Here is a 12,479-nt window from a genome sequence, read left to right as displayed (position 1 = left end):
TCTCAGAGAAAGAACTCAGATAAGTCAGCCTGTTAGCATCGAGGACTGAGACACAAGACAATAGTTTGTGCACTACATTTGGATCTCTGTGTTGCCTTTTAAGCTTTCATTTTTGGTAAGACTTCCAAGTCCTGTATTCTTCCGTCAAAAAAAGAAGTATTTCTGGTGCCTGAACCCGACCGCCCATTTTGAACACGTCACAAAAGCGCTGTCATCATTTGGGGCGGAGAATACCTCCTCCGCGACCAATCGCCTGCAGTATGCAAATATTATTTGAAAATTTGCCGGGAAATCTGAGTTTCGCGGGAGGGCCTTTCGCGCGTAAACCGTATCCCTTCATTCATTGTCAGCTTCCTGGAGCCATTTTTCTAGCTGCCGGGGTGGAGTTCGCGTCTCTTTTAAATCCATTCCATCGGACGATTTTAGACAATACAATTACACAATTTTAGAATAAATATTTTCGTAAGACATTCGTCTATTGATTTTTGTGATTATTTTGATAAACTGTCCGTGGGATTTATATAAAAATATATCCCAACCAAAGGAGGGACAAAGGGAGCCCGAGCCTCCGAAGATGAGAAAGGGGGTTTCCTCGGTCCCGGAGAAATTGATATTATCGGGGGTCGGGGGCTCTACCCTTGACAGAAATTCAGTTTTAACGCATCTACCTGATCGTCTGACCACCGGTTATTCCACTGCTACTTATATACAAATAATTACTCCACCGTCCTGTGCAGCACAGTCTAACAATGTCTGTGCGCCTGATCCTCAAACTGGCAGTTTGCTGTATACTACTCCCCACGGACCAAGCAACGGAACGGGACAACGACCACCTTTAGGACGACCTCCGGTAACCCATCACTAAACATGTTTTTGAATTGACGTTAATTGCCTATTAACAATTTAAGTTTGCGACGCGAACCAGCTTTGTTTGAACGGTGTTAATAGCTGTCAAAACAGATATTGCACCAGAGCTAACTATGGTTGTCTGGAAAAACTAGCAATGATAGTTAGCAAAGTTAGCTATTGTTATTTCTGCATTTCCTTGTGTTTTTAAACAACTCTTGCAATCCCTAGAAAACTTTCAAGTCTTTTGTGTTATCTTCTCTTTGAAGACCTTGCATTTTCCTGTTAATCCTACCACTGCAACTTACATTGAACGTTTGTGTCGTTGCTGGCAAGTGGTTTAAGGTAGCTCGACAGACCAAGGTGCATTAACATTTGATGATAATAAGTTATATCGTTTGATGGGTAACCGAATTGGTTAAGACTAGTAGATAAAATATAGCAAATTATCACACTAACACAATAACGGCTGCAGCAAGCTAGTGCAAGCAGTCATACAAAGTGCATAATTTGCTAAGCAATTAGCTTGCAAGCTAGTCGAGAAACATACGTGTTGGTCAGTCACAGTCTGTAAAGTCGAATGTTTATGACTGATGTGACTAAAGAAGACTGTTGGCCATTTTTCTGTTCGAAATGAAATGGGTGTATATTCAACCTATAAGTTATCAAACTAATCGACAGACATGGCTTCGTGTTCTAACTAGGCCCAGTTGGTGTTTGGAGGGGGGATGGGGTCCATTTGCTACCTCAGAAGCACCTCGAGGACTTGATAACTAACGTTAAGTTGCACTTAACATGTACAAACTAGCCATATTCAACATTTTGTCTTGACTCATCCCAAATAAGTCTTATTGCGCGTTCAGAAATTACTCTGTGTAGACCAAGTTAGCTAGCGTCGTACACCAAGTGTTTCCATTTAACTTTGCACAAGGTTAGTAAACTAAAGCCATGGGGCTAGCTGGCTAACTTAACTATGGCTGAGTGGGCCTTTTCAGACAAATTGGCCGATAACATTATATAAACTAACTGGTGAAAGGATCTTCCTAAGTGTCCTAGCAGTCTTACGAACGCTTGTCCCACAAAGTACTTGTTTACGTCCTGTGGCTGCAATTAGTTAAGCTCAATACCCGTTTTATGCATGTATACAGTACAAAAGGACTCTGCTTTCAGTACTTTAGACATATTTCATTGCACCGTGTATCGAAGGAAGTTACTCGCAGCAACGGAGAGGGAGGCATCATGGTGTCTATTTACTTAAAATGGACGCAGCTGCAGGAAGATGGGTAGTACAACACCCCGTCATGTGTTTTTCCCTCTATGAAATGCAGCATTACATTACTTTTGAAAGCTACTATCCGTGACATGTATGTATTTTTGTTTGGTGGAAATCTTTGATTGATAGATAGATAGATACTTTATTGATCCCCAGGGGAAATTCAAGTTTGTTCTATCAACTAGGGTATAGTCCCAATTGCTTGAGGGCACAAATAACGTGGATTGTTTCTATGAAGATCTATTAATGGCTATGCTTCCCAGTATGAATTTCCTTAGTAGTGCACTAAAGGTAGCCAGGAGGGTTTTGCTCAAACGATTTAACTTATCCTGGGTGGCAGTAGTAATGACTTAGAACAAGGGGCATTTTTCACCCGTTTTTGAGAGAAGTTGTTTTGACACATTTTCGAAACATTTTGTTCACCCTTTCTGAACATTTTGATTCAAGCATTTCCACACTTTTCAGGCAAAACGTCGTCTGGAGCTTGATATCACAGACCACCAGTACAGTGACCCTACCAAGACTGCAAAAGGCAAACGGGGACCCCTTCAGCCGAAAAGCCCCAAAAGTAAGCTATGCAGGGGGACCAAATGGGGAGTGGAACCCACATAGGAAGGTGTCAGTCATGATCCCAGACGATTCCAACGATTTACTTGACTACTTGTGTTCTAAATTGGGGTCATTTTGTTATGAGCATTTCTAAATAAGGTTGCATAGATTGCTGTGCATATCCTGGATTAGTGTCAGAATGCATACGGAGTTATTACCAAGTTTATTTAAACATGCAAAGAGTTTGCGTATCGCAGAGAAGTTATATAGGGGTCCAGTACATGAACTTTTGCTACAAGATGCAAGGTGGTATGCACACAACATGTACAAGGAGAGCAAAGACCGTTTTCCCTCAATACCTGTAAATATAGAAAATAAAAATGTGTGTACACATACAAATTTGCATGTTATCTGCATGTTTTCTTAATGTTTTCATAAGCATCAGGCGTTGAATAAGTGATTGCTTCATCCTTTGGTGAACACAAAGGTTGCTTTATTTAGCTTGCTGGAGTATGTTTTTTGTAATTGCCTAACACATTTCTTTTTCTGATGCTGCAGCACCCAAATCTCCACCAGAGAAGACCCGCTATGACACGTCACTGGGGCTGCTGACCAAGAAGTTCTGTCAGCTCCTGGCCCAGTCCTCGGATGGCGTTCTGGACCTCAACCAAGCAGCTGAGGTTTTGAAAGTCCAGAAGAGACGCCTCTATGACATCACTAACGTTCTGGAAGGTGTCCGCCTCATCAAGAAGAAATCCAAAAACAACATCCAGTGGCTGTGAGTATAGCCCAGGCATGGATTGAAGCCATCACAACACTAGTGATTGAGGAATAGCGTTGACCACAGCAGAGTGGGGGTTGAGGGAGAACTTGGAATTTGGGTTAAGGTTGGGATTAGTTTAGGAGTGTCAGCTCTGGGGTCAGGGATGAGATTAGATTTGCAGTCTTATGGTCTATGTTATGGCCACGTGAGGCCATATGGTCCTGCTGCCCAGTTTCCGCAGCATCACTGGCATGTTTGCTAGTGTTGTGCTTCATTGTTCTACACTTGAGAGTTTGGCACTTTTTGTTTTGTGTTTGATTGTTAAATGCATTCTTAGATGGAAAATATACAGTATGTGTTTTTTGCACATCAAGCGATAGGCCATATTTTGATATGCATGCAAACATTCAATGCAAACATGCAATGCGAACGTAAATTTCAGCACAGGATTGCGGATATCGGGTATAGCGCATCATTTATTCAAGTCGCTTAACTCTAGCCATCATAATGAAATTCCCGCACACATTTTACAGCGCTGTTGATGACGTTAATCTAATAATGGAGCGGCATGAATGCGCGACCGGACAGACCAACTTCTGACTTGAATCGAATCTACACCATGCAGAGACGCGCAGACTCTTTCTTTCTCTCTCCTTTCTTCTTTTTCTTTCTTTCTCTTTCTTTTTCTTTCTTTCTGTCTTTATCTTTCTTTCATTCTCTTTTTCATTCTCTCTTTATTTCTTTCTTTTTCTCTTTTTCTTTCTTTCTCTTTCTTTCTTTCTTTTTCTCTTTCTCTTTCTTTCATTCTCTTTTTCATTCTCTCTTTATTTCTTTCTTTTTCTCTTTCTTTCTTTTCTTTCTTATTCTCTCTTGCTTTCTGTCTTTCTTTTTTTCTCTTTCTCTCTCTTCCTCTTTCTCTCTCTTTTGCACAGTAGGACTCGTCACCAAGTCAAATTACGCTAGGTGCCTCTACATCAACTGTTAACTGAAAGGAAAAAAGTTTAGCTATCAGGATCTGTCAGGAATTTTGCAAACACAGAAGGATTACATAGAGTGGCCATGCCAAGGATTACATAGATTGGCTATCAACATGGATGTGTTCTCCATTTGAGGAACGTAATCGATTGTGAACGTGCACATCAGCTACAGGCAGCTAGACAGACTCATAGAGGAGGCCCACTTTCACTTTCTAGAGTGCATTCATTATGTGAAGCATTCTTCATACCAAAACGGCGATCAAACATTATGAAATGTATCATGATGTGTTGTCACAAACACTTAATCCTTACTTCCCTATTAGAAAATCAAAATCATGTAAGTAAAGACTGTTGTGACCACGAAAGTGATACGTGGTGTTCTCTCATTGACGGCTGTAATAAGGAAAATGCGATTTTGGTTTGTAAAATGTAACCTCCTCCCCACAAAAAAAAAATATTTCATGTTATCTCATCAGCATTGCTGTACAGCATGGGTGCATATGTGATATTTCATGTTTAAGATGAAGTGCCGGTGAGGCCTAACATTTTTCAGATAAAACTTTTACCCTGCCTTTATTTGGTTGGTGCAGATAATTCCTCAAATATTGTAGTCCTCAATAAGCAAAGTGTACATGTTACAGATATTTAAATGCTAACATGTACATGACCGACTTTACGAAACCCTGAACAGTAACACAATTGACATATAAAGCATGCTTTTTCCCCCTCCATGTAGGAATAAAGCCATTAGGCATGCCATGACTTATTCTGGTTTTATGGTTATAATATTTGGCTGGCACTTTTGCCCCAAGCAACTTACAGTATATAACCACTACATTAATTTAAACTATTATTTTTAACCAATAAAGTTGAAAAGCCTACATTAAGTATAATAGTAACAACAATATACATCATAAATGTCAAATATCAACAATGAAAATAACAGAAACCATAAACATACAAACTGTAACTCGGTGAGAAGTGTAGGAACGTAGAACATTAGGTAACTCATTCCACCTATGAGGAATCACGGAGGAATAGTTTTGACTGACCTCTCAGCGTTTATGGATGGCCGACACAGTAGCCACTCATCAGGACCGCGGTGGCTGAGAGGGGACGTAAAGTTGTAGCGCCAGCTGTAGATGTAATAACAATGTTTCTCCCAAGCGTGTCTTCTTTCAATGTTCTGTACATGCGAGGTAATGTTTCAAATTATGGAACATGTTATGATCCCATTCTCTTAACCAAACACCATATTACCTCTATAAACCTCTGGTATATTTGGTATGTATGTGATTATGACTATTTTGATTGCATCGGTGTTGCAGTTAAATGATACCTCTGTTCAAGAAGATTAGAAGTATTTAGGTTAAAAATGCATACAAGTGAAGTGTCAATCTCTTTACTCTGTTTTGGCGTGTTGTGGCTTGTGGAAATGGTGTAACAGACTAAATCAGCAAACTAGTTAGTGAGCCAGCTTGTAGGCTACCCAGTCACTTGTCTCGATAAGAGTGGTCTTTCCATTATAGTCCTGAATTAAATATCTAAACTACATAACTCCTTTTTTTGCAAATTAATTGACCAAACAAATTTAAAACCTTTTCCAATATTTTTTCACTCATTCACCCAATTTGTTTGTCTACATCACCACTGCCCACCTCCAGTAAATTAGCAGAACACAGATCTTTGCTTTGCTCGCACACGCATTCATGTTTTGCCATAAGACTTCATGATGAAACTTGGTGCTAACAGGTGACCATTGTGTTTCAGGGGCTGCAGTCTGACCTCGGAAGGGGGCCCCCTCTCTCAGCACCACCCAAAGCAGAGTCTGGACCGGGAGATACTGGAGCTGAGTCAGGAGGAGCGGCGGTTGGACGAGCTCATCCAGACGTGCACACACAAGGTCCAACGAATGACCGAGGACACGCAGAACCAGAAATATCCTTTACATAAGTCCCCCGTCTCCTTGCTGTGATCAACAAGTTACATGTTCGTCAAGAAGTGTGTTTGTAGCAGATCACTTGAGTGAGCATTCCACCATAATAATGGTCTTGGGGCAATGCATCACTCAAGGGTGGATGAATTGGTAGCCTCATATCTCTTTGCCTCTTTGAAGGGTCAGAGTGCAATGTCGCTTACTTGACCTTTTCCTTAACCCCGTCCTCACATATGCGTACGTCAGCTATCAGGACATCCGTCGGATCAGTAGCCTCAGAGACCAGACGGTAATTGTGGTCAAAGCTCCACAGGAGACCAAACTGGAAGTGCCTGATCCCAAAGAAGTAGGTTATTTTTAGGTCTATTTATTCAACCCAATTCAGTCAATTCTGGTCTGTGTTGTAGACCTGTCTGTGTTGCTTGTAAACAAATCAGGGCCTCAAATGATCACATTTATTTTGTGACTGAGCCAGTGAGCCTCCCTTAGAATATTCACACAAGTTACTTTATAAACTATATATTTTAAAGGATCTGCTCTACCATATTGGAGAGTTGAAATGTGGAATTATGACTGTTAATTTGCCCCTTTAGCTACCGGAGTCGTCACCTCATCTAAAGAGTTGTAAACGGTGACTTTCTTTTGAGACTAATGCCTTCCTATTGTGCTGGCAGAGTTTACAGGTCCACCTGAGCAGCTCACAGGGCCCTATTGATGTCTTCCTCTGCACGGATGAAAACAACCCCGGCAGCCCCCTGAAGAATGGCCTGGATGTGAATGGGAACCACACCGCCTTTGTCAAAGTTTCTCAAGGTGAGCTCTCTTCTGTGTGCTTTTGACAGGAGCAGAATTTTCAGAGGCATTACAACCTGCTTGAAATGGAAGTCTTGGTTGTCCTTTGTGTTCCAGTGAAATTGGTATTTTATGTACTTTAGAGTAAGGCCTAATGGCAAGAGATGGGCATGGAGGTTTCTGCCCTTGTGAAGGGAGGCAATATTTCATTTCAGGCCCTGTCAGCAGCATCAAGTCTGTGATCATAATTGAAAAGGGGGGATAGCACATGAACAAAACTTGGCTAGCAATACTGAACTGTAGCTAAAGGTATGAGTTGCTGTATTCTACAACCTAACATCTATTATTGAAGGGTTGCCTGTAAAGCAGACTATTTTAAGCTCTTCAGACGCCAATTTAAATAGCTAGTCTCTGAAACTGGGCAGGTTCTGTTCATGACATTAGCCACCAGTTCCTTAAAGGTGCCATGTGTAATGTCCGCCAAAAAATCAATTCATACTCCACATTCCATAAAAGATTGGGGCAGTAAACCTCCAGAAAGGCATACCGCCTCCCATGGCCGAAACTGGAATTATGACACCTGTCGGGCTGTGGCTAGTAATTTAGCATGCTAATTCAGGTTGATATCTCTGCAGCACTATACCTTGTCATTTTTTTTAATGACATCATCGCCCTTATTTCTTCTCATTCTTTTGATGCGTGTAGCTCATTTTTTTTATATATTTTTACCTCAATTCTTACACATGGCACCTTTTTAATGCACTGGCAAGCTTCTTCACACACATCCATTCGCTACGCGGCGTGCACCCTAGGCATACTCGATGTTTCAGCAAACAAAGCGAACAATCGATGGAGTTCAAATTGTCTCCTTAATTGATTTGTGGTTATAGTTTTGAATATGCTCCTTGATGAGCAGTTTCATTGATGCAAGATCACAAGACTTGTATTAAACACAGCAAGCATACTAATACATACTGGGCATGGATACTTATAAACTAACTGGTTGAGTTGCGTAGACATTTCCAAACGGGCTACTTTCAAGACTTTGTAGAATCTGATATTCAACCATTGATTCAAGAATTATTAATTCTCATTTTTTTAAGCAGACAAAAACATCCTCTGGATATTGTGGTATTTGATAAGTGATGATTCTTGTAATATTTAAGGACATGGTAGGAATGAGGAGCTCACTAGACAGACAATAGAGTGAAGTTCTTTCGGTGTTGTCGCTTGCTGAGCAGAGCTCATGCACACATGCCACGTGTTTCCAATACCTTCTTGATGCAATTTTCAACACAGTCAGCCAGCACGCAGTGCAGGGAATGCAGACGCAGGACTGTGTCTAAACCTTTAAATTGGCAGTTTTCATTAAACAAACAGAACCAATACTGATTACTGAATGACTTCAGATTGTGCTTTGACACAGCTGTGGGTTTCCAATATTTATATTCCAATCCACTGGAAATTCAAAGCTTAACCTAGCCCTTTCAATCTGATTTTTTTTGTATTTGCTCTGGGGTTGCTTATACTAGTGGAAATTGTCTCCAATAATTTCCAATCCACTGGAAATTCAAAGCTTAACCTAGCCCTTTCAATCTGATTAATCCAGACCCCATTATAAACAGAATGTGTAACCCCTTGTTTATGCGGAAACTGATTTTGGTACTATTAACTGCAGTGTTTTAGAAAAATTTGGGATATTGATTGTTTTTGAAGTACCATGATGATGCCCTTAAGCAAAAATGTCAAAAGAAAGTTTCTTAAATGACAATACTTGCATGCATTAGGTAATTGTTCAAACAAGGGAAATTAGCGTAGCTTATTGATTGTGGTCTGAATCTGAATGTCAGGAAGTGTTGGTTTGTTCGACGAGGGTGGCATGTGAAGCGGAGTAGGAGGACGAGCAAGACCGGATAATACAACTTCAACCTCTTTGCCTCTTTGTTCCCACCTCTTCCCTCGGCTGCGTAGATGGCGTGTCTAGCGATGGAATCACGGTAAATGGTGGCAACGGCACAAGTGGCAGCAGCATGATCAGCACCCCGGTGAAAAGCCAACCGCCGAACCTCGGCGTTCCGCCCCTATCCCCGCTCTCGGCCTCCCTCTCGAGTATCCTCCAGCAGACCGATGACCAGATGCCCTTCGTCACGCTCTCGCCTGCGCTGCTGAGCGACGACTACATGCTGGGCCTGGAGGATGATGAGGGCATCAACGACCTGTTTGACTCCTACGACCTGGACACGCTCCACTTCGATGACCTGCTTTGCAACTGATCTCTCACCTCCAAGGCCCCAGGGCCCCCTGAAGCAATGATTGTAGAGAGGAGAGGATTACAGTCTGGCTGATGAGGTGGCTGTCTAAGTGGTGGTGGTGGTGAGTAGCAGCTACACCGAAAGCGCAGAGAATGAGTTCACCCAGGGAACCCTTTGGTGACACGTGTGCACCTTATTGTGGGAGAAGTGAAGTGACTACTGGTCTGGAATGTGGGTGAGGCAAGGAGGGGTAATGGTGGGCAGAAACGCTTCACTGGGCTCGGTGGTCACACTACGATGTTGCACTCCAGGATTCTCTCGGCCACAGACTTTTGTTGGTGCCCTTAAAGCTAAAGACTGCTGTGTGTGCCCCCCCATTGGTTGTTTTTTGCTTAGTTCAGCTTGTTTGTTTTTTTTTTTTTTTTTCTGTTGTACAGTGATATAAGTTAGCATCATGGCACTATATCCTACAGAACAGAATTGTCAGTGATCAGTTTTGGTTAAATTTGAAAAGCATCATTGTGTCTGCTCGTAATGTTTGTCAGTTTTTGGCCAGTTGTCACAACTCTGTATTCCTGCTGTCCTTTTTAGGCGGGGGTGTGTGTGTGTGTGTGTGTGTGTGTGTGTGTGTGCTTGCTATGAGTGAACGTGACTGCATGAAAGATGTGTAGTATCTCTCAATTGAAAAGGAAAAGGTTTGCGTCACATGCGTAAAATCCACCATTCTCTGGCTGGAGGCAATGAAATGGAAATGGGCCAACCTCCTATCGCACACAAAAAAAAGAGACAAAAGGAGAAATTACTAGTCATCAGTCGCCGCTCAATCTCCAGCCGTCTGAAAACATTGAAAAGGTCAGACGATTTAGCTGGTGCAGTCATGCGTAGGTTCATTTGGACAAAATTTAAATAGAAAATGGCAATTACTTCTAACCCAAGTAAATCAATCAGATGCTGGCTGTCTGCAGAGGCATTACATGCTCCAGCCACAGTGCTAGGAGTATCTCAGGGCCACCAAAATGTAATACTTGATCAATGCATTTCATCATTAATCACCGTTTGGGGAAAAACGATGTACAAAACTGAAAAGTGAGCGACTCCTTGTCTTCCAAACTATGTGTTGTGAAACAGAATAATTCTCATGCTTTATTTTTTTTTTTTTTTTTTTTTTTTTTTTTTTTTTTTTTTTTTTTTTTTCTTTTTTTTTTTTTTTTTTATATAATTTATTTTGTCAAGCAGTTATACTTCTACCCATTGACTGGGTATCCTACCTTTTTACAAGCAGATTTTCAGACATGGTTGTATATGTTTCCATTCACCGGAAATGTAAACACTTAATATTCCCTATGAAATGCTTTGTGAAGGACATCGCTGGGGATGATGGTGTGTTTGTGTTCGAGTGAAGAGATGAAGTGTAATGCCTTCAACCTCGAATATGCTAAAGACTCCTTGTTCTTTAAAAGCCATTTTATAATAAAGCTCTGATGTCAATGCATTAGGTACTTGTAGACTACCTCTTGAGCAGAGTAGTTGTGATTTTTAATTATCTTTTGTTTGTTTTTGTTTTGAGCTAGCTTTTGTAATGTACATGTTTTACATTATTAATTTCCTTCAAAAGCTGTGTTTTAATCGTGGTTCTTCTTTTGAATAGTTCCCCTGGGAAATTGTGTATGATTTGTCAGTTTACAGAAGTAGTCACTACATCAACAAACACCATCTTGTGCTTTAACCATCTGTAGACCGATGGTTGGTTAGCAGTGCAATTTGCACCAAAAGATTTGTTGATCTGTTAGTTTGGTAGGGTTTTTTTTCTGCCACTTGTAAAATCATTGAGTTGAGCACTGAATAGCATGACTTGACATCATCCACTGGAATGGAGTGTACATGTCGGAACCGAAAAATGGCTAAGTGTCACGTTTTACACCCTATAATGTAAAAATTGTGCCTTTTCTTTTTTTTGGATGACGGCTCATCTGCTCGACAAGCTGTTTCAAATGCTGCAGTGTACATGTCAGCCATGGGAATATTTGCAACGGATAGGCTCCTTCTTGCAACTCATTACTGTTAAGTTGTGGAAGATCCAACCATGTACTGCCCTGAAGATCTATTCTGTGAGGTCTGTCGATCTTTGTTTTGTTTCCATCTTTTTTTTTTTTCTCCTCATTCATGCCTGATCAGTAATCTGGTGGTGGAAACCAAGCTCTCTTGGTTGGTTCAGTTAGAGAGACCTAGCTGCCTTGAATCATGGTTGGTCATCTCTGACTTTGTTTTAAAATGTTTGTGTGGATTTTGGAAAACTCATTTGCTTCAGTTTTTCCAAAGACCAAATGTAATTGAGAACATTCATCACGTGTTCATTCAAGCTAATTCTCAGAGATATGGCTGACTTGATGGTTCTGAACAAAAAAATGTGGCATTTTATCAGAAACGGTGAGCTATGAACCTTTAAGAGGAAATGCATAATTGAATCAGGTTTAATTTAAAATGTGTTACGACCTACAATTGAGTGTGTTTAACACGTGTAGATTTTTTGTTTTTTTGTTGCTGTTTTGTTTGTGAATTGTGCATAAAAAAAAAAAAAACTAAAAAAAACAAGTTTTAATAAAGATGTGTTGAAGCTTTTTGTACCTGTACATGTTCACTTTGAAATTTATTTGTCAGACCAATCACTTTTTAGCAATGGACCAATCAGTTTTTTACCAATAGGCTACGTGCACCAAAGGCTCTCTGTGCACTCCTTTGTTTCCAGTGGAGTCAGGTGTGTTTTAACCTGTTGCTATTGTTGATGTAATTAGTGTCTACACCGACTGGGTTTGGTGATTCACTAGGGAATCGGCGTGTTACGATAAAGAAGGGTTTTGTGTGTGTGTGTGTGTGTGTGTGTGTGTGTGTGTGTGTGTGTGTGTGTGTGTGTGTGTGTGTGTGTGTGTGTGTGTGTGTGTGTGTGTGTGTGTGTGTGTAAATTTGTTGTTATTGGGCAAACAAGATAATCAGTATCAGAAAGATGTGAGGAGCAGAATATAACAGAACATGCCGTTATATCCACCGGAAATAAATGAGCATACAGGAGAAGACCCTTTCGTTCACGTAGTTT

The 12,479-nt window shown here is 40.9% G+C and overlaps 1 protein-coding gene across 1 annotated transcript; it reads left to right on the top strand.

The window, feature by feature from the left end:
* The first annotated feature begins 332 nt into the window (after positions 1-332).
* On the top strand, positions 333-9,758 carry e2f3 (E2F transcription factor 3). Its single transcript, XM_048229037.1, has 7 exons — positions 333-850; positions 2,585-2,687; positions 3,227-3,446; positions 6,179-6,346; positions 6,576-6,690; positions 7,019-7,157; positions 9,108-9,758. Exons 1-7 carry the CDS (start codon positions 575-577, stop codon positions 9,407-9,409), a joined length of 1,323 nt encoding a protein of 440 aa, XP_048084994.1. The 5' UTR covers positions 333-574; the 3' UTR covers positions 9,410-9,758.
* Positions 9,759-12,479: the final 2,721 nt, after the last annotated feature.

The sequence above is a fragment of the Alosa alosa genome, chromosome 20 (genome assembly GCF_017589495.1).
Source record: "Alosa alosa isolate M-15738 ecotype Scorff River chromosome 20, AALO_Geno_1.1, whole genome shotgun sequence".
NCBI lineage: Eukaryota > Metazoa > Chordata > Actinopteri > Clupeiformes > Clupeidae > Alosa > Alosa alosa.
The sequence above is the reverse complement of the archived record's forward strand: the minus strand, read 5'-3'. Positions and strand labels throughout refer to the sequence as shown.